Genomic DNA, 23,527 nt, shown 5'->3' with positions numbered 1-23,527 from the left:
CTGGCTGCTGCTATGTAATAACCCCATGTACTGGCTGCTGCTATGTAATAACTCCATGTACTGGCTGCTGCTATGTAATAACTCCATGCTCTGGCTGCTGCTATGTAATAACCCCATGTCCTGGCTGCTGCTATGTAATAACTCCATGTCCTGGCTGCTGCTATGTAATAACCCCATGTCCTGGCTGCTGCTATGTAATAACTCCATGCGCCGGCTGCTGCTATGTAATAACCCCATGTCCTGGCTGCTGCTATGTAATAACTCCATGTCCTGGCTGCTGCTATATAATAACCCCATGTCCTGGCTGCTGCTATGTAATAACTCCATGTCCTGGCTGCTGCTATGTAATAACCCCATGTCCTGGCTGCTGCTATGTAATAACCCCATGTCCTGGCTGCTGCTATGTAATAACTCAATGTCCTGGCTGCTGCTACGTAATAACTCCATGTCCTGGCTGCTGCTATGTAATAACTCCATGTCCTGGCTGCTGCTATGTAATAACCCCATGTACTGGCTGCTGCTATGTAATAACTCCATGTACTGGCTGCTGCTATGTAATAACTCCATGCTCTGGCTGCTGCTATGTAATAACTCCATGTACTGGCTGCTGCTATGTAATAACTCCATGCTCTGGCTGCTGCTATGTAATAACCCCATGTCCTGGCTGCTGCTATGTAATAACTCCACGTCCTGGCTGCTGCTATGTAATAACCCCATGTCCTGGCTGCTGCTATGTAATAACTCCATGTCCTGGCTGCTGCTATGTAATAACCCCATGTCCTGGCTGCTGCTATGTAATAACTCCACGTCCTGGCTGCTGCTATGTAATAACCCCATGTCCTGGCTGCTGCTATGTAATAACTCCACGTCCTGGCTGCTGCTATGTAATAACCCCATGTCCTGGCTGCTGCTATGTAATAACCCCACGTCCTGGCTGCTGCTATGTAATAACCCCATGTCCTGGCTGCTGCTACGTAATAACCCCATGTCCTGGCTGCTGCTATGTAATAACTCCATGCTCTGGCTGCTGGTACGTAATAACCCCATGTCCTGGCTGCTGCTATGTAATAACTCCATGTCCTGGCTGCTGCTATGTAATAACCCCATGTCCTGGCTGCTGCTATGTAATAACTCCATGTACTGGCTGCTGCTATGTAATAACTCAGTATCTGCTGTGAAAAGCTGACAAAAGTTGGATCAGTTGACTTCCCTCTATGGAAAAGACTGCCCAAATCCCCACCCATTGTTGTGACTCCAGGGCCACTGCCTGTCAGCCCCAGCCCATGTAGGCAGTCTCCAGGCAGTGTGAGTGTGCAGGCTGCAGGCACAGAGGCTCAGTCATCCACAGCACAGCAGAGTAACGGAGCGACACCGACCATGAGGGAGATCGTCCACATCCAGGCCGGCCAGTGCGGCAACCAGATCGGGACCAAGGTAATTACTACTGACCCTAGCTGTCATCTAACAGTGTGAAAGAATCCATGGGACAAGTCCCTACACTGTCACAATAGTCTCCTCTTCCGATTAGATCGTTCAATTAATATCGTCCAAGTGGCTCTCCATTGTCTGCAGTGATGAATGGGCGCACGGTCAGCGCCTTCTATGAGGCACAGAGAACTTTTGCACTGGTCTGGGTGTGTCTGACAGCACAAACTCCATTTCATTGCCTAAAAAGTGTTTCCCTTTCCTGATGCAGAATGATGGAAATGAGCTTCGTCCTAACAGGGAACAGACAGTGTGTGAATCAGCGGATGCCTATGTGTTACTGTATGGGATGAGTCACTGGATGATGGGAGTAGGAATAGAAGTAGTATGTCAGACTGTATGAGATACATCACTGGATGGTGGGAGTAGGAACAGAAGTAGTATGTCAGACTGTATGAGATACATCACTGGATGGTGGGAGTAGGAATAGAAGTAGTATGTCAGACTGTATGAGATACATCACTGGATGATGGGAGTAGGAATAGAAGTAGTATGTCAGACTGTATGAGATACATCACTGGATGATGGGAGTAGGAACAGAAGTAGTATGTCAGACTGTATCAGATACATCACTGTGGATGATGGGAGTAGGAATAGAAGTAGTATGTCAGACTGTATGAGATACATCACTGGATGATGGGAGTGGGAATAGAAGTAGTATGTCAGACTGTATGAGATACATCACTGTGAATGATGGGAGTAGGAACAGAAGTAGTATGTCAGACTGTATGAGATACATCACTGGATGATGGGAGTAGGAATAGAAGTAGTATGTCAGACTGTATGAGATACATCACTGGATGATGGGAGTAGGAACAGAAGTAGTATGTCAGACTGTATGAGATACATCACTGGATGGTGGGAGTAGGAATAGAAGTAGTATGTCAGACTGTATGAGATACATCACTGGATGATGGGAGTAGGAATAGAAGTAGTATGTCAGACTGTATGAGATACATCACTGGATGATGGGAGTAGGAACAGAAGTAGTATGTCAGACTGTATCAGATACATCACTGTGGATGATGGGAGTAGGAATAGAAGTAGTATGTCAGACTGTATGAGATACATCACTGGATGATGGGAGTGGGAATAGAAGTAGTATGTCAGACTGTATGAGATACATCACTGTGGATGATGGGAGTGGGAATAGAAGTAGTATGTCAGACTGTATGAGATACATCACTGTGAATGATGGGAGTAGGAATAGAAGTAGTATGTCAGACTGTATGAGATACATCACTGGATGATGGGAGTGGGAATAGAAGTAGTATGTCAGACTGTATGAGATACATCACTGGATGGTGGGAGTAGGAATAGAAGTAGTATGTCAGACTGTATGAGATACATCACTGTGGATGATGGGAGTAGGAATAGAAGTAGTATGTCAGACTGTATGAGATAAAGCACTGTGGATGATGGGAGTAGGAATAGAAGTAGTATGTCAGACTGTATGAGATAAAGCACTGTGGATGATGGGAGTAGGAATAGAAGTAGTATGTGTATGTCAGTCTGTAACATAACATGTAGCGTTTCGGGGTCCGACCTTTGCCTCTGTCTGACCAGCTGTAGTTGCTGCTCTGCTTTTGGAAACTTTGGTAAAAAATATAAAGAAGTGATTTCTTTTCTCCATGTCTTTTTGTTGTGTTTCTCCACTATAAGCCCCTTTTGGTCCCCGGAGCCGAGGTTCCTAGTTGCAATACAGGGGTATCTGGGGGGGAACAGCCCATGGAGAATAATGGAGAATGTCTACACGTGCAGTCGTTGCTTTTTCTCTACAGACTGGGGGGAGTAGACACCATTATAAGGAGCAGTGAGGGAATTAGCCCCCAGAATCAAATATTTATGGCAAAAAATAGCACATGAAGTGCTCAGCTATCTCCGCCAGTCCCATAGACAATGAATGGTGAGGGGTATCTATGCTTCACCACCCTCCATCCAAACGGGACACTTTCTTTTCATGACCGGTCGCAGTCCCAGTTGTGGGTCCCTCAGCGATGAGACACTTACCCTTTAAATAGGAGATGTTTCAATTAAGGGTAGACCCTTGTAAAGTAGGCGACCATCTACTGGCAATTTCTCCCCTCCCCTGGGCATAGCTGAGAGAGGGGCAGAACAGGGGAGAAGGGTCCTTGTCTCCCATTACACGGCTCTCAGTTTGCAGTGTTTTTGTGTTAAAGTGCAGACATTTGTGGCTTTACCTCGTGTTACTTCTCTTTTCTAGAAGTTTCTCAGATTTAGAATAGTGCGGAGACTACAGAAATACTTCAGGGCAATTCCCATCTGTGATATTCTAAATTCCAGATAAGGAGAAGCAGAAGTTAGGGGTCATGTGAGGAAGGCTGCAGGGGGAGACACTGACAAAAAACCCCTATAGATACAAGCAGCACAGGTTACCAGTGAAGACCTCCAGGCTCCAGCTGTGGGTGAAGCTCACAGCGGCGTCAGGCAAGGGGGCTTGTTTCAGGCAAATGGCTCTCTCATCCTCTTGGAATTCTGAAAAGCCCCCACAATCTCCCCTCTCCGCAGCAGGGAGTGTCATGGGTGCCTCTATTATGCCAGGAATGCTGCCAGCTGCTGTGCACCCACATCACACTATCTGCCATGTCACAGCCATCACATTTGTTGTGGTGCTAGATATCACATTCATATAATGAGTAAGAGGAGTCCTAAAGTACCAGAGGGTAACAGGGCTCCATACGGTTACATTCTATTATTAATTAGATTAATAATCTTCAGAGTCATTTTATAAAGTGTGATATTATATAGTGTGATATTATATAACACTAGATGGTGGCCCGATTCTAACGCATCGGGTATTCTAGAATATGCATGTCCACGTAGTATATTGGCCAGCCACGTAGTATATTGCACAGCCCACGTAGTGTATTGCCCAGCCACATAGTATATTGGCCAGCGACGTAGTATATTGCCCAGCCACGTAGTATATTGCCCAGCCACGTAGTATATTGCCCAGCCACGTAGTATATTGCCCAGTCACGTAGTATATTGCACAGCGACGTAGTATATTGCCCAGCCACGTAGTATATTGCCCAGTCACGTAGTATATTGCCCAGTCACGTAGTATATTGCCCAGCCACGTAGTATATTGCCCAGTCACGTAGTACATTGCCCAGTGACGTAGTATGCAGCACAGAGCCACGTAGTATATTGCACAGCGACGTAGTATACAGCACAGAGCCACGTAGTATATTGCACAGCGACGTAGTATATTGCCCAGCCACGTAGTATATTGCCCAGTCACGTAGTATATTGCCCAGTCACGTAGTATATTGCCCAGCCACGTAGTATATTGCCCAGTCACGTAGTATATTGTCCAGTGACGTAGTATACAGCACAGAGCCACGTAGTATATTGCACAGCGACGTAGTATACAGCACAGAGCCACGTAGTATATTGCACAGCGACGTAGTATATTGCCCAGCCACGTAGTATATTGCCCAGTCACGTAGTATATTGCCCAGTCACGTAGTGTATTGCCCAGCCACGTAGTATATTGCCCAGTCACGTAGTATATTGTCCAGTGACGTAGTATACAGCACAGAGCCACGTAGTATATTGCACAGCGACGTAGTATATTGCCCAGCCACATAGTATATTGCCCAGTGACGTAGTATATTGCCCAGTGACGTAGTATAAAGCACAGAGCCACGTAGTATATTGCACAGCGACGTAGTATATTGCCCAGCCACGTAGTATATTGCCCAGTGACGTAGTATATTGCCCAGTGACATAGTATACAGCACAGAGCCAGGTAGTATATTGCACAGCGACGTAGTATATTGACCAGCCACGTAGTATATTGCCCAGTGACGTAGTATATTGCCCAGTGACGTAGTATACAGCACAGAGCGACGTAGTATATTGCACAGCGACGTAGTATATTGCCCAGCCACGTAGTATATTGCCCAGCCACGTAGTATATTGCCCAGTGACGTAGTATATTGCACAGTGACGTAGTATACAGCACAGAGCCACGTAGTATATTGCACAGCGACGTAGTATATTGCCCAGCCACGTAGTATATTGCCCAGTCACGTAGTATATTGCCCAGTCACGTAGTATATTGCCCAGCCACGTAGTATATTGCCCAGTCACGTAGTATATTGTCCAGTGACGTAGTATACAGCACAGAGCCACGTAGTATATTGCACAGCGACGTAGTATATTGCCCAGCCACGTAGTATATTGCCCAGTGACGTAGTTTATTGCCCAGTGACGTAGTATACAGCACAGAGCCACGTAGTATATTGCACAGCGACGTAGTATATTGCCCAGCCACGTAGTATATTGCCCAGTGACGTAGTATATTGCCCAGTGACATAGTATACAGCACAGAGCCAGGTAGTATATTGCACAGCGACGTAGTATATTGACCAGCCACGTAGTATATTGCCCAGTGACGTAGTATATTGCCCAGTGACGTAGTATACAGCACAGAGCGACGTAGTATATTGCACAGCGACGTAGTATATTGCCCAGCCACGTAGTATATTGCCCAGTGACGTAGTATATTGCACAGTGACGTAGTATACAGCACAGAGCCACGTAGTGTATTGCACAACGACGTAGTATATTGCCCAGCCACGTAGTATATTGCCCAGTGACGTAGTATATTGCACAGTGACGTAGTATACAGCACAGAGCCACGTAGTGTATTGCACAGCGACGTAGTATATTGCCCAGCCACGTAGTATATTGCCCAGTCACGTAGTATATTGCCCAGTCACGTAGTATATTGCCCAGCCACGTAGTATATTGCCCAGTCACGTAGTACATTGCCCAGTGACGTAGTATGCAGCACAGAGCCACGTAGTATATTGCACAGCGACGTAGTATACAGCACAGAGCCACGTAGTATATTGCACAGCGACGTAATATATTGCCCAGCCACGTAGTATATTGCCCAGTCACGTAGTATATTGCCCAGTCACGTAGTATATTGCCCAGCCACGTAGTATATTGCCCAGTCACGTAGTATATTGTCCAGTGACGTAGTATACAGCACAGAGCCACGTAGTATATTGCACAGCGACGTAGTATACAGCACAGAGCCACGTAGTATATTGCACAGCGACGTAGTATATTGCCCAGCCACGTAGTATATTGCCCAGTCACGTAGTATATTGCCCAGTCACGTAGTGTATTGCCCAGCCACGTAGTATATTGCCCAGTCACGTAGTATATTGTCCAGTGACGTAGTATACAGCACAGAGCCACGTAGTATATTGCACAGCGACGTAGTATATTGCCCAGCCACATAGTATATTGCCCAGTGACGTAGTATATTGCCCAGTGACGTAGTATACAGCACAGAGCCACGTAGTATATTGCACAGCGACGTAGTATATTGCCCAGCCACGTAGTATATTGCCCAGTGACGTAGTATATTGCCCAGTGACATAGTATACAGCACAGAGCCAGGTAGTATATTGCACAGCGACGTAGTATATTGACCAGCCACGTAGTATATTGCCCAGTGACGTAGTATATTGCCCAGTGACGTAGTATACAGCACAGAGCGACGTAGTATATTGCACAGCGACGTAGTATATTGCCCAGCCACGTAGTATATTGCCCAGCCACGTAGTATATTGCCCAGTGACGTAGTATATTGCACAGTGACGTAGTATACAGCACAGAGCCACGTAGTATATTGCACAGCGACGTAGTATATTGCCCAGCCACGTAGTATATTGCCCAGTCACGTAGTATATTGCCCAGTCACGTAGTATATTGCCCAGCCACGTAGTATATTGCCCAGTCACGTAGTATATTGTCCAGTGACGTAGTATACAGCACAGAGCCACGTAGTATATTGCACAGCGACGTAGTATATTGCCCAGCCACGTAGTATATTGCCCAGTGACGTAGTTTATTGCCCAGTGACGTAGTATACAGCACAGAGCCACGTAGTATATTGCACAGCGACGTAGTATATTGCCCAGCCACGTAGTATATTGCCCAGTGACGTAGTATATTGCCCAGAGTGACATAGTATACAGCACAGAGCCAGGTAGTATATTGCCCAGTGACGTAGTATATTGCCCAGTGACGTAGTATACAGCACAGAGCGACGTAGTATATTGCACAGCGACGTAGTATATTGCCCAGCCACGTAGTATATTGCCCAGCCACGTAGTATATTGCCCAGTGACGTAGTATATTGCACAGTGACGTAGTATACAGCACAGAGCCACGTAGTGTATTGCACAGCGACGTAGTATATTGCCCAGCCACGTAGTATATTGCCCAGTGACGTAGTATATTGCACAGTGACGTAGTATACAGCACAGAGCCACGTAGTGTATTGCCCAGTCACGTAGTATATTGTCCAGTGACGTAGTATACAGCACAGAGCCACGTAGTATATTGCACAGCGACGTAGTATATTGCCCAGCCACGTAGTATATTGCCCAGTGACGTAGTTTATTGCCCAGTGACGTAGTATACAGCACAGAGCCACGTAGTATATTGCACAGCGACGTAGTATATTGCCCAGCCACGTAGTATATTGCCCAGTGACGTAGTATATTGCCCAGTGACATAGTATACAGCACAGAGCCACGTAGTATATTGCACAGCGACATAGTATATTGACCAGCCACGTAGTATATTGCCCAGTGACGTAGTATATTGCCCAGTGACGTAGTATACAGCACAGAGCGACGTAGTATATTGCACAGCGACATAGTATATTGCCCAGCCACGTAGTATATTGCCCAGTGACGTAGTATATTGCACAGTGACGTAGTATACAGCACAGAGCCACGTAGTGTATTGCACAGCGACGTAGTATATTGCCCAGCCACGTAGTATATTGCCCAGTGACGTAGTATATTGCCCAGTGACGTAGTATACAGCACAGAGCCACGTAGTATATTGCACAGCCACGTAGTATATTGCCCAATCACGTAGTATATTGCCCAGCCACGTAGTATATTGCCCAGTGACGTAGTATATTGCACAGTGACGTAGTATACAGCACAGAGCCACGTAGTATATTGCCCAGCTACGTAGTATATTGCCCAGCCACGTATGTCACAGGTTAAAAAATAACAAATAAACATAATCATTTTCTGATCCGAGGGCCCCTTGTAGTTCTAACATACTCACCATCCGGTCCCAGGGTGTGATGACGTCGCGGTCACATGACCGTGACGTCATGGCAGGTCCTTCTCGCGCAGGCGCGCAGGGCCTGTGATGACGTCGCGGTCACATGACCGTGACGTCATGGCAGGTCCTTCTCCCATACGATCCTTGCTACCGTAACCTGCCGCTTGCACGGAGAGGTTACCGGAGGGTCGCGAGGAGCAGGAAAGGCGGCGGAAGGTGAGTATATAATGATTTTTTATTTTTTTAAATTTTTTTTAACATTAGATCCTTTTACTATTGACGCTGCATAGGCGGTAACGGAGTGAGTTACCCGCGGCATAACGCGATCCGTTACCGCTGGCATTAACCCTGTGTGAGCGTGTGAGCGGTGACTGCGGGGAGTATGGAGCGGGCGCCGGGCACTGACTGCAGGGGAGTAGGGAGGGACTAATAGGACTGTGGCTGTCGCTGATTGGTCGCGGCAGCCATGACAGGCAGCTGGCGAGACCAATCAGCGAATGATTATCCGTGACGGAAGTTGCCGACAGACAGAAGGACGGAAGTGACCCTTAGACAATTATATAGTAGATTATATAGTGTGATATTATATACCATATTATATAGTGTGATATTATATACCATATTACATAGTTTGATATTATATACCATATTACATAGTGTGATATTATATACCATATTATATAGTGTGAAAAATATATAGTGTGATATTATATATGATATTATATAGTGTGATATTATATACCATATTATATAGTGTGATATTATATACCATATTACATAGTGTGATATTATATAACATATAGTGTCATATTACATATTATATACTGTCTTCTGCAGGGGTGGACACACATATAAGGGGTCCACTGTGCAATCACAGTATATAGGCCCTTTTCAACCATGATGCACCTGGTTATGTGTCTGTGACACAGGCTGCTTGCAGCTTTGGTGGTAGATGTGGCCCCCTCACACCTTTAGGCCCCTGTGCGGATGCATTGGTTGCACCAATGTTATTTCCACTCCCGATCTTTCGACCTAATGCAAGTTATGTAAAAAAAATAATGTTTAGAACTTTCATGTTGCCAACGATGACAAGTGAAACTACAGTGAGTAGCCATCACTATGTCCTGAGTTACATTACTGCACTTGTTGGTAATATCCTATATCCTTTACACATAACTCTGGAGATTAGGTTAGTTACTCATGGATTATCCAGCAGGTGAGCAATGGCGGAGATCCTGCACTATTACAGCTTCCCACTGGTCATCATGAATGGCAGTGACGTCCTGATAATACTAGGCCAATAGACTCATGTGACTGTATGAGTATTTTTCTGGAAATGGCGCTGTGCGATATCTGTAGTTGTCAGATGCCAATCACATTTCTTGCTGGGCTGCTAAAATATTCAAAAAGCAGATAAAAAGTGGCAAAAATATTGCTAAATTAAAAACTTACTTTATTGAATGTTCCCTGAATGTACAGGTTGTCAGCGAGCTCATTGACGCGTTTCGACCACTCTGCGTTGTATAATTAAGACCACTGAGCGATTGGAATGTGTCAATGAATTTGCCGCTATCCTATTTTCTGCATATTTTAAATGAAGATTCAATAAAGTAAATTTTTTATTATCATCATTTTTGCCACTTTTTGTCTCTTTATCTGATTTTTTATTATTTTACTGGAGACTGTCTACACTACAAAATTGTATCATTTTCCCACTAAAGACTCCCTATTCACCCTGTTGGTTCTAGAATATGGTTACTGGCCAGGAAATTTGCTGTGGGCGGAAAAATGCCTTCCTCCCCAATTATAACATTATCTCAGATCTCTTTAGTTTGTATCCTGTAAACTTTTGTGACTTTCTTTGTATTAGCCTGTTTATTTGTAGCATTGGAACATCTTTCATTGTAATCCTATGGTGCCAATAAGATCGCTGCTGATCTGTACAGAACAGGAGAATAAATCTAATCTTACATTTTGTGAACAGTGAAAGAATTCAGGATATTTTTGTAGATAATTCTATGGAAAATTAGAAAAAGTTACATTAATAAGCATAAAAAACAAATCTAAACTATTGTCGATTTGATTCCCTTTAAGTGTAGTGATCATGGGTAGTAGTTAAGTTGCATTTATTTCTGGATAAATTGGGGTGTCACTGTCATTGGGAACAGCTGGGATGTAGGAAATGTTGTTTGATTCCTGTCTCGGTCCACGTTCACACGTTCAGTATTTGGTCAGCGTTTTACATCAGTATTTGTGCACACCTTTCTGTTATACTTTCCCTCTGATTGTTCCTCTCCTAATTTTTGGCTTACAGATACCGATGTAAAATACTGACCAAATACTGACCGTGGCTTTTGGTGGCTCAGACTAAACACTGCATGAGCTGCTTCGATTTATCTCTTATGTATTGTCATCTTGGTATTTGTTTATGATAATATTTAAACAACTGATGAGATCATTGTAATGTTTGGTGTACTTATTGTTTGCTCTTACTCTAACATGGATTCTTTGTTTCTCTCTTCTTTTTGTTCTTCTTCCCAAGTTTTGGGAGGTGATCAGTGACGAGCATGGCATCGATCCAGCAGGAGGCTACGTCGGTGATTCAGCCCTGCAGCTTGAGAGGATTAACGTGTACTACAATGAATCATCCTGTGAGTGTGTCACCGACAGGCATAGTCCGGATGTGAGCTGGACCCTTACATCCCCTATGACCTTCTATATCCCCCTGAAGTGGCCATTTACCACTAAACACCACACTGGATAGTAAGAGAACACACACCGTACCGGCCATGTAGATCCCCACAGGATGTGACACGTGATCAGATATATTTCCCAACCAATGGAACAGATTTTTAGTGAGTGGAAGGTCCATGCAGAAGAATAACTACTCAGATCTCTCCTTAGCTAACACAATTTTCTATAAACCCAACCAAACATTTGCCATGTATTACACTATGGACAGAATCCAATTTTTTTTTAAATTTTTACAATCAATATGTATAGGACAGCCTGACTGTCCTGAGGGACAAATCGTAGTGATGATGAGACCGCATGAAGTTTCAGCACCGTAAGGATGGACGAACGCCAAATGTGGGATGACCCCTTTCTAATACAAAACCCAAAAGAATTAAGGTGGTGAAAGTATCCAGTAGTGATCGCCCAGCTTCATTACGTCATCACCAATCCATAAACAGGAAGATGAAGGCCCAGATCTATAGGGGGTTAAATGTTGCTCTTGTTTCCATAGCAAGACGATCATTACTGGATGCTGAAGCCACCTCTCTTCCTTGGATTGTGCCTGATAGCCAGTCTGCGGCTAGGATGTCTGAGAGTAGATTATGCCTCAATTCTAATCCTTACACACACGGTCATCTGAGCAAATGTGCTTGTGGGATGCTCAGCGCCGCCTCCTCCTGCTTGACTGAAGGCTTCTTTGCCTGAAGTCACAAAGAATAAAGGCTGTCAGTCATGCAGGAGGAGGTGGCACTGCCTGGGAACAGATCTGGAGTGACAGAGGCGTATAGCTCTACAGCCTCATTTGCATATCAATTCAACCACTGATGGACTGACCATGTGAAGGTATTTCTAGACAACAAAAACTGCAAATCATTTCCAGCCTTCACTGTTATCCAGCAATTTGGAAATAACACTCACTTCCTGGTGCTTCCAAACCTCCAAAAAAATCCAATTGTAATTTCTTGGAATGAAAGTTCAGAAACATCAATGTTAAATAATATAATTCTGCCATACACTAACGTATGATACCCATATAGTGTTTGCACGAAAATGACTGAATATCAGATCAAGTGTTAGTTACATCACATAGTAAAAAATGATCAGACTTCTGAACAAAAGAGAGCCCCTTAAATAATGTAGATGACAATAGGAGTCATGGCTCTAGAGAATTGATGTCATGATTGCCGATAATCGCAATATTCCAATTTAGCCACCATATCACACTTGCATTGGTCTTGGAAGGTGAGATGTTTGGGTGGGATTTCCAAGAGCTGAGCCACATCTACCTCAAGAGCAGGTGGAATTGTGCATTATGGTGAGACTGCATAGGGCCCGTATACTATACTGGCACAGGGGTCCTCTTCTGTCTGTGGCAGCCACTGGGACTGTGAGTCACCCATGGTATTCTCACCGAATAGTGGCTCCACGGCTCCTATCTTTTATGGTCATAGGTAGATATTGAATCACTATTGAAGCACGTAGATGCCACCAAACAACTTTCATATCTTGGTTTTTTGATCAATGAAAATATGACAGGAGGAGGCAAGTGAGCTATTTCCACTTGAAGTTTGGGCGATTGTAGAGGTCATACTATGTGCACAGACAGCTACTGATGTAATAAAATAGTTGTATGTCGTAGCCTGAGAGGTGAAAGCCCGGACTTGACTTACACATGCCGTACCCCCCATCAGCCTTACAAGAACAGGGGTCTACTCTTCTGATAAAGTCCCAGAGCTGCTGTGTGCTCACAGCGCGATAACATTACGTATATTGCCGATTCTCCATATACACAGTCTGTACAGTGTCCTCGGATATGCAGAGCTTCTCGCAGCATCCATCATTCCTGCCGAGCATAATGCGGCTATGAAAGCTGTTTACACATGGAATAACGTTCATTCAGGCTGCGAGCTGCAATAATTCCTTTATAGGATGAATTTTCAAAAAATGCTCCGACTCTTGTACTTGTCTCCAAGTGAATAGAGTTCCACTCAGCAATATTTAGGTTGGCTGCCGTCCCACTGGCCCAGCACTGAGCTCTGCTGTCTTGGCACATTCCCCTCTCTCCTCTGCTCTATGTGAAGCACTCGGCTCTGAATACACCAGTTACACAGTTCTGACCTGTGCATTACACACCTCAGTGCCATCATACATGTTGGCAAAATGACCAAAATTATTGTAATACAGTTCCAGTTTAGTCCAAAATAATGGAATAAAGAACCAGAAGTGACATTCCTGCTAACAATGCAATGAAGCCTTGCCGGTGTTGTAATGGTGCTAGAGGTACTTGTGTAACACATAGCTATGTAAGCTATAAGGCCAGCTTATCTATCAGCCGATCCCTGAAGGGTGCACATGCTAAAGGAAGAGAGGTGTAAGTCCTGGGCAGATACCTCTTGCCATGGCTTATCTTCCCTGAGGACACAAGGAAATGGTATGGTGAAATTCAAAAGTCCAACCTTTTCTCCCCCAAAAAATGCCATTGAAAGCAGTGCCAGATTAAACCCAGTGGAGGTCCCTAGGCAAACAAAATCTTGGGGCCACTCTGGAAAATTATTTCCTAATGTTTATAAATTTACTAACAATTTTAAGACACCTTAAATTATATTGAAAAGATTAAAAACTAAGATAATTAAACTTCATTATAACCCAGAAAAGGTAATTAACGTCGAACTCTGTGTTCCCGAAGCTTCTGCTCATGAATGTTCTATTATCATAGAATTATAGAATATTAGAGATGATCATCGTGTCCCATCCCCTGCTCAATGGAGGATTCACTAAACCATCTCAAATAGATGTCTGTCCAGCCTCTATTTGAAGACTATGATCTACAGTCGTTGAAAACTTCCGGCCAATTACTACTCATCCATTCCCACTCTGGGCCATCCCACAGTTAATGACTCTCCTAAACTACTCATGAATAAGATCTTACTCAACAACAGCTGAACCGTCATTTCACTGCCTCTTCTTGTTATGTTCACATCAAAGCTCTGTTGCTCCCGCTGACAACCAATGTCAGCAAGTTGGGTCAGCACGCTGATTGAAAATTGCCTTCAATAACAAATCAATATTATTTTTGACGAGTGGTGGCCAAAAGACGTGAGACCATAGGTCGTTGCCAAATATACAGGACCCATGGGTCATTGCCAAAAGATGACAGACCCATAGGTCGTTGCCCAAAGATGCGGGACCCAGAGGTCGTTGCCAAAAGATGCGGGACCCAGAGGTCGTTGCCCATAGATGCGGGACCCAGAGGTCGTTGCCCAAAGATGAGGGACCCATGGGTCGTTGCCCAAAGATGCGGGACCTAGAGGTCGTTGCCTACTGTGTATAATTCTTAATCTTGTACTGATTGTAAGAAGAGTTGGGACACCACCCGTTCACATTACCAGTTCTATCAAACTCTGGTTTGGGAAACATCATTAATTTTTGTGTATTATCTGAATTATTTTTATTACAGTGCAGATTATGTGATTATTCTCGTTTTACAGATCACAGAGAATTCTGCTAGTGTGGTCAGTAATATTCTGACCTGCGGACCCATATTATTTATTAGATTTCCAATTTGTCCATAAATAGTTTTGGCTGTTTATGTGTCACGATATGTACTGACTCAGCAGGGGGTTGGTCAGCGGACGGCACAACACATACACAACAGGATGATAAAGGGGAGAGAACGGCCCTACCAATAGGGAATGAGGGATGGACACCTCCTGAACTCCAACCTGAGCCTGTCCCTGCACTCCCCTAACGCTCTAAGCGGGTCCTTCCCCCCACCGCCTTCAGGAACCTCATCCCTCACTGTCACCTCGCACTGCCCTGGCTAGTGCACTGGCTGGCAAGGACACTAGCCTCACAACTGCAGATGGTACAACACAGGGGACAGTGACAAACACGAGACAGACGAGGTAAATAAAAACACCAGACTTAGCTTAACAACGTTCTCTACTGCAAAGCACCATACAACAGAAGAAAGGCACCTAGACCAACTCCATGAAACCAGCAGATTCACCACTGCAGCCAGAGAGCTCTTTACCCCAGGCTTGGTCAAAATAGATTGCTCTATCACCGACAGTCAGCTGATGCATCGGGTGACTACCTAAGGGATGGTGGGAGTGGTCACCACCCGCATCAGCTGACCTAGCAACTTTGCAATTGCAGTACACAGCCAGCAAGGGAAACTGACATTAACCCCTGCTGGCCTGAAAGGAAAAAAGCTACATTTAAAGCATAGTGGAACCGGAGCTGCCACGCATCCAAAAATGGATCGTGACACCATGATTTTTTTAATAAGTTTTCGAGAAAAAAGAATATTAAGATTGGCACTCTGCTTAGTAGCACAGACATAATGAGTATCATCGCCGAAATGTAAATGACAAATGCTTGGATAACTGCAGCACTTACAGTCAAAGGCAGTTATAAGGCTCTTAAAGTGGATTTGAAGATATAACAATTATTTCCACTTTACCATCTTATCATGCATACATCACAATTTTTTCATACAGTGTTTTAATGGTTAGTGTATTCCTATTATATCCCTGGTGGTCTAGAGTGTCTTAATACCTTTTCATAAAGGGTTGATATTGATACCAAAACTCCAGGATGGCTATGGGTTAATAATAATGATAATAATAATAATGCATAATTTAGTTTTATATAGTTTAGGATGGTGAAGGGGTTTACCATGGATGGTCCAGACTAGAGGATGCCAATACATCTATTATTTAAAGGGTTGCTCCGAAATACAATTGAATTGTCATCCTAAATGCCTAATTATTTAATGCCATAATCTAATCTATTATCAAATATACTTTAATTAAAAATTCCCTTACTACACTATCTAACTGCTATTCTTTTTTTTTTACAACTTCCTATTTGATGACACCTTGTTAGAGAATTCATGCTCAGATACTCAAAGTGTCATCAGGGAGCAGAGGCAGTGATGCTCGTATCAGGGTCACGGCTACTCCCTGCTCTGTCACTGTGCGATGTGCACAATGACAGTGCGCTCTGTCGCCAGCTCAGATCAGTAGTAACGAGCCGTCAACAGAGTCAGAATAGCCGGCGTGCAGAGACCAGTGACGCCTCCGCAAGTGACGTCACTTGGTCTCTCCGCATCGGGTATTCTTACAACACGTACTGACAGTCTTTATTTAGGGCTAATTTTTATGGTCTTTTCTAACGGGGCGTGGCTCACGAGATTCTCTGGGGACCTGTCTTTAGGCTGCTCTGCATTATTACCCTGTGAGCCACACTCACTTGGTAACACCCAGTAAAAATTAGCAGTGAATATAAAGGTTCAGATCTATGGAATTGTATGGCAGATTAAAATAAATAAATAATTAAATACTTTGGTGAAGAGGGGTTAAAACAAGAATAAAGTCATTCCACTTTTGACCTGATGACAGGTCCTCTGTACATGCAATAATAAATGTGTATACAGAGAGCTCCCCCTAGTGGCGACAAAAAGATCTCCATTTAACTCTATATTCACCTAAACTTCTTAGGGTACTACTGAGTACTAATTAACTTTGTCCATGAGCCCCACAGATATTGTCTTCAATGGTTCTTAGTTTGCAGTATTAGTTTTATTATTGAGAAAAGAGGCATATTAAAAATATAGCTTTAGAGAATGCTTTACATGGGAAGACAATGTATCGTGATAATGATGAGATATCGGAATACACATTGACAGTGCTGAGGATTAATGCTTCTGGACGGCTTTACGCCTTATGCTTACATTAGGTTGTAGATACCACACAAGTGGTAAGATCAGAGCAGTCTTGCATTTACCAGACACCGGTAATATATAAATGCAATTTCACCGCATTTCTCTGATCACACTCATAGTAAAACATTTGCGGTATATTCACGGTAGACAGTACTTTTATCTGTGCAATATTTCATACATGTAAATGGTGCCAGCCTAAGATATACAGTTTTGTCTATGTTACTGCCCTGCGAGTAAAACAGATCTGTTTACATGTGGTGGACGGGGAATGCTGGTATGCGTAAAATGTCAGCTTCAAGCCTAAAAATGGACGTGTTTTTACTATCCCGGAGGCAGGCGGTGTGCTATATAGCACACACTGTATGTCATCACAATGAACTGACAATTCATAAAGCCTTGCAGCTTTGTAATGAGATATCAGATGAAACCGCTTGTAAAAAAATAAAAAAAACCATATTTTATTTGGAATAGACATCTGGAAGTAGTAAGTATGCGCTCATGAGACAATATATAGAGGTTCCCGTTTCTTGGGCATAAAATAACAGTTAAGGTGCGCTTACACTACATGATCATGGTAGTTAAACAACCACCAGCCGATGATCGTTTAGACAGGTCAACCCCACTTCCAGAGTACACAGGACGATCAGCAGCAGATCATTCTGCACAGGCTGTCATTGTTCTCGGCAGCACACAACAATGTGCTGCTGAGAACAAGGTTTTTTAAGCAATCCTAAAAATCATTTCTTCCATAGAACGAGCATTGTGCTTTTTAGTTGAGCAATTGGCAACCGGACTACAATGAATGATTATCGGGAAACCAGTGTTCCTAGCTCGATCATGATAATTGGCCAGTGTAAACGCAACTTTGGTGTAACAAAACCATTCATTTAAAGCACATTTCCATTAGATGGCCATTGATTGGCTATATATTTGCGTTTATATTGTGTTTTATAGTCTGTTTAGAAAGGCAGACCGCACTTCCGATGGGCACAGAACAATCATTAATAATTCTTTGGGTACAGACCATTAGTGTTCTCGGCAGCTCAAGTTCTGTTTACACAGGATGATGTACTGATGATAATGATTTTTATGGAGCTTAAAACTAATTTCACCCAATAAGTGATCGGCAGCCTGTTAATCTAGAATGATGAATCAACAGCCAGAGTAATCACTTAGTGTAAATGCACTCTTAAAGGGGTTATCCAGGGTTATATTAATTTTTTACTTTGTGGCCTAAGAAATAACAGGCAGGTAGTTGCTAACTACCTGCCTGTTCTGCCAAGCAGAGATCTCTGGCAGCACAGAGCGGTCACCGGCGCCAGTTCTGCATCTTACGCTGACGTCATGTTGACACTGCAGTGGCTTTTCTTCCACTCTGCTCTGTTGACAGGGCATGACTGCCGATGTTATGCTGATTGACAGCCGCCTCCCTGTTGGCTAACTGCAGGCTATTGATAGCATGACATCGGTAGTCACGCCCTGTCCATAGAGCAGCCCGAAAGAAGAAGAGCTGCTCTATTGATGCTGAGCAGTTGAATTGCTCACAAGAGTAATCAGTGACCACTCTGAGCCGACTCTGGATCGAACAGGTTCTTTTTTGGCTCATAATAAACAAAATAATTCAGACCTGGACAACCACTTTAAGGTGTATTTACACTGCCAGATTATTGTGAACCCAAGGACGTGCATTCATGATAATCTTATAGTCAAAACACATTTGTTGATCACTTGACAAATGAGCAAAATGCTCATCTTTCAGGTTAAATGATCTTTTGTCCTGCACAAAAGATCATTGTTCTCGGCAGCACATCGGCCTGTGTAAACAGTACTTATGCTGCTGAGAGCAATGGCAGCCTATGGGCAGTGAAAGATCTATTACAAGTTGTTCACTATGCTTATGAAGCTGGTTGGCCTAGGTAAAGAGGCCATTAAACATCTGCCGATCAGGAAATAGGCAGCTGATAGGAGTCATTTAGTGCTCTACGCTGGTGGTCATTTAATGCCTTAGGTCCGCAGTCATTTAGTGCCCTAGGTCAGGGGTCATTTAGTGTCCTAGGTTGGCAGGCATTTAGGGTCTTAGGTCGGCGGTCATTTAGTGCCCTTGGTCGGCCCGTGTAAACAGAACCTTAGACAGAAGTGAACTCAACTAAGGACTTGTCCCATATTTTCTACACCAATGGATACAATCCAACATAAGATAAAAGGAAACATTTGAGAAAAGTTTAATATAAAGACAGCAGGAGTCCGCTGTTTTCCTGTCTCACTGAAACAATAGGTATTATATGTAAGTGAAGAAAATGTCCAGCTTCACCGAATCCCTGAAAAAAAAAGGTTTCTTTATTCACAAACCTCAGCACAAACCATAAGGGAGTGAATCTCAACGCGTTTCTGGAGATACGCTCCCTTAATCATGACAAGTACATGGACATCATATACGTTATATGTACGGTAAGTACATGGAGGTCACATGCTGAAGTAGGCAGACACGTGTTATGTCTAATAGGGTTTTGAACTGATGCCAATGTAAAGACGTTTTCTGGTTGTCTTTAAATGAAGCATGAATTATAGAAAAGGTGTGCAAAAAATACATGATCTTGTCATTCTTTGCCATTTCCAAGATCTCGGTTTGCTTTCCGTGGATGGGAACGTTCTCGTTTATAGTCTGGAGCTGATAATTACAGATCTATTCTTGCTGCAAACTAAATAGATATGATTTTATCCATTATAGACAATCTGTGAGCTGAACACATCAGACGCCACAAAAAATTCTTATCGATCATGATGTTACAGAATTTTCTAGCTGATTTTATTGCAGAAACTCGGCATATTTATTGTCCATTTAATGCATTACAAATGGTGGCATTGATGGTAAAAGAAAAGCCTGCAGCATTAATTGCCATTCCTGCCTCCTGCCACTTATCTCTGCTCATTATTTCTGTAGCATTAAGACTGGTGTTTCAGAACTGCAATAATATTCAAAGCCACGATATGATGCTAATGTGAACAGAGCCTGAGGATCTAATTGATAGTAATAAAGGAAATGCCAAAGTGATATTAAGAATTGCAACCTAATTGTGTTCTCCTATTGTCTCAACAGCTCAGAAATACGTGCCCAGAGCAGTTCTAGTTGACCTGGAACCAGGTACCATGGATAGCGTTAGGTCTGGCCCATTTGGACAACTTTTTAGACCCGATAATTTTGTTTTTGGTAAGTATTTATTTAAAAAGGTAGCTATACTTTCAAGTAACTTTTTTAGAATAAACCGTCTTGTTTGTATACATGAGGAACAACATTATATCTGGCCATTATGTGTATCCTGAATACCAACACAAAAGACTGAGCAAACAGGGGGAAAATATTAAAGATACACACTCAAACTAACCAACCTACATCTGAAAACAAGTGCACACAAAGCTCTCATAAAAAAATAACAGTTTATTAAATATACTTAAAGATTTAAATACAAAAGACGTACATATACCAAAGCAGAATGTTCCTAGTGGCACCGGTAACATGTACAAAGTGAGAGATGTAAAGTAACACGACAGATTCCAAATAGGACAAAGAACCGCATATATGTAATAATTCAAGTCAACTAACAAGTGTCATGACTAGTACTAAATAGCTTTGTGAAAAAATGCATAAGGTAAGTACTTACACACAAGATGGTATATCAGTGAAAAGGGGGGTTCTTGTACATGCGTCGTGGGTCCACCAGCCCCAACGCACGTTTCACCCAGAGGCTTCGTCAGGCCTCGGTGTGCACTCCTTCTCACTCCCCCGCCCTTCCCTCCCCTTACAGTAGGAGATGAAATCTGATACCTCACAGTACTGGCAGTCCAATACAGAGCGGTTTGATTTTTTTTTTTTAAAGTGGATGGCGAGTTAAGGAGGCAGGAAAAATTGCTCATAAATGGAGAATGATATACATTCTATTGATTTCTGCAAAGTTTGTAGAAAGTACAGTTTCTATTTAATTTTAAAATGTGCAATACTCAACTTCTTATGATTCATCCATTAACCACCTTTCATAACATTAACAAAAATTTGGAGAAAAAAAAAACACTAGTGGACTTGTTTGATGTATGATTATGTATTATGTGGCTTTTTGTGCTTTATGTCATTAGAGTTATCAAAGTAAAATTTACTTTTCTATTCTCCACGTCATCAGGAGTTCTTTTCTGAAATACTATGCTTTGGTTACAGGACAAACTGGAGCAGGGAATAACTGGGCCAAAGGACATTATACAGAAGGTGCAGAGCTGGTGGATTCGGTCCTGGATATTGTCAGAAAGGAATGTGAACATTGTGACTGTCTGCAAGGATTTCAGCTTACGCATTCTCTTGGAGGAGGAACGGGCTCTGGCATGGGCACACTACTCATCAGCAAGATAAGGGAAGAATATCCAGACAGAATAATGAATACATTCAGTGTCATGCCCTCACCCAAAGTTTCAGACACAGTTGTGGAGCCATATAATGCCACCTTGTCTGTCCATCAACTGGTTGAAAACACAGATGAAACATATTGTATTGACAATGAAGCCTTGTATGACATTTGCTTCCGTACGCTGAAGCTAACTACACCCACATATGGTGATCTGAATCATCTAGTGTCTGCCACAATGAGTGGAGTAACCACTTCATTACGATTCCCAGGTCAGCTCAATGCAGATCTTCGAAAGCTAGCTGTGAACATGGTGCCATTCCCACGTCTTCATTTCTTCATGCCTGGATTTGCGCCACTAACTGCTAGAGGAAGCCAACAATATCGAGCACTCACTGTACCGGAACTTACCCAGCAGATGTTTGATGCCAAGAACATGATGGCAGCTTGTGATCCACGGCATGGTAGATACTTAACTGTGGCTACAGTCTTCAGAGGGCCAATGTCCATGAAGGAAGTGGATGAGCAGATGCTTGCAGTCCAAAACAAAAACAGCAGTTACTTTGTAGAATGGATTCCCAACAATGTCAAGGTGGCCGTGTGTGACATTGCACCTAGAGGCCTGAAAATGGCTTCCACATTCATCGGGAACAGCACAGCAATTCAAGAATTATTTAAGAGAATCTCTGAACAGTTTTCTGCCATGTTTAGAAGGAAGGCTTTCCTACATTGGTTCACTGGGGAAGGTATGGATGAGATGGAATTCACAGAGGCTGAGAGCAACATGAATGACCTAGTATCAGAGTATCAACAGTATCAGGAAGCTACCGCCAATGATGGAGAGGAAGCGTTTGAAGAAGATGAGGAAGAAATCCATGAATAAAACAAAAAAAATCATTTTTTTTATTTTATTGAATCCAGCAGTAAATATATGTCTAGTTTCCATGTGCTGTGAAGGCGAGTGTGGAGAGCCACTTATTTGAATGGACAAGGTCGTACAATCAGGCCAATGTCAGGATAAGGTTTGGTACTGTGCTTTAATGGTCTAAAAAAAAAAAAAAAAAAAAAAAAAAGTCTGCATAGGTTTCCTCAGCTTAAGCATTTTAATACAAAGTATTGTACTTTGCAAAAGTAATCTGGTTTAATAATAAAAAAAAAAATAATCCCAGCAATTCAGGTGTGAATTCTGATTTAAATCCACATTAAGAAGCTTAAATGCCTGCGGTCAACCATGGAAACAGTTTACATTTTGTGCTTTCAATGTCTACACATTAAATATGCAGCTTTGATTTACAAACCTGGCAAGAATCAATATTACAAATAAATATACGAAACATTGCAACATGTCATATGCAGAGAAACTTAAAAAAAATTATGTTTTCATAATCACATGTGCCACTACTTCTTCCCCTGATCTCATCATTCACTCACTCCATCTTGATCGACAGTCTTTTCACAGTGAAAGAACAGACATAGAAACATGCTACTGCAGCTTTTTAGTGTTAGCTTATCCCAGAGCTGGAGTAACAGCTACATTGCTTAGTACTAGTATATAATGTCCTCCATGCTGTTGCTGCTTTTGTCGAGTGCTACTGCTAAAGGAGCAGGTATCCCTCTGTCTCTCTGCTGTGCATGTGAGACACCATAAGAGCTAGCTCAGACAACTGAAAAGAGAGAGAAAGGGGTGAAACATAATGGAAACAAGCCCTATAAAGTCCAGAAATATTGTAACTTCTCACATACACACAACTGTTTGTACCTGCCCTTCAAGGTGACTTTTACAGAAACTTAAGTTAGTAAATGAAGCCCCTGAATTGATTCAATTGTTACCACATCCACAAACATTTCTGTCATAATGGAACCTCCCAAGAGCAAGAGTTTTTGTATTTGGCTTTCGTATAGCACAATGATTCTTGTCTTAATGGTGCTCCAAACAATAAGGTAAAAACCTGCATTATTTTGAAAATGCATAATACATTCAAAATGCATAAGAAAAAGAAATAAACCACAGAATACTGAGAGAGTTCTTAACTACCTCCGCCCCTGTGCTCCA

The 23,527-nt window shown here is 42.8% G+C and overlaps 1 protein-coding gene across 1 annotated transcript; it reads left to right on the top strand.

The window, feature by feature from the left end:
• Positions 1-1,278: 1,278 nt before the first annotated feature.
• TUBB6 (tubulin beta 6 class V) lies at positions 1,279-22,673 on the top strand. Its single transcript, XM_077270170.1, has 4 exons — positions 1,279-1,434; positions 11,165-11,273; positions 20,184-20,294; positions 21,294-22,673. The coding sequence occupies exons 1-4, from the start codon at positions 1,378-1,380 to the stop codon at positions 22,355-22,357; spliced, it is 1,341 nt and encodes a 446-aa protein (XP_077126285.1). The 5' UTR covers positions 1,279-1,377; the 3' UTR covers positions 22,358-22,673.
• Positions 22,674-23,527: the final 854 nt, after the last annotated feature.

Source organism: Ranitomeya variabilis, chromosome 6 (genome assembly GCF_051348905.1).
Source record: "Ranitomeya variabilis isolate aRanVar5 chromosome 6, aRanVar5.hap1, whole genome shotgun sequence".
NCBI lineage: Eukaryota > Metazoa > Chordata > Amphibia > Anura > Dendrobatidae > Ranitomeya > Ranitomeya variabilis.
This window is presented reverse-complemented; position numbering and strand designations above follow the sequence as displayed.

Bases quoted from the DNA above. Each gene is read 5' to 3' on its own strand.
- TUBB6 (XM_077270170.1), top strand. From the start codon at position 1,378: ATGAGGGAGATCGTCCACATCCAGGCCGGCCAGTGCGGCAACCAGATC. The intron at 1,435-11,164 runs GTAATTACTACT...CTTCTTCCCAAG, and splicing joins GCAACCAGATCGGGACCAAG to TTTTGGGAGGTGATCAGTGA. The intron at 20,295-21,293 runs GTAAGTATTTAT...CTTTGGTTACAG, and splicing joins ACCCGATAATTTTGTTTTTG to GACAAACTGGAGCAGGGAAT.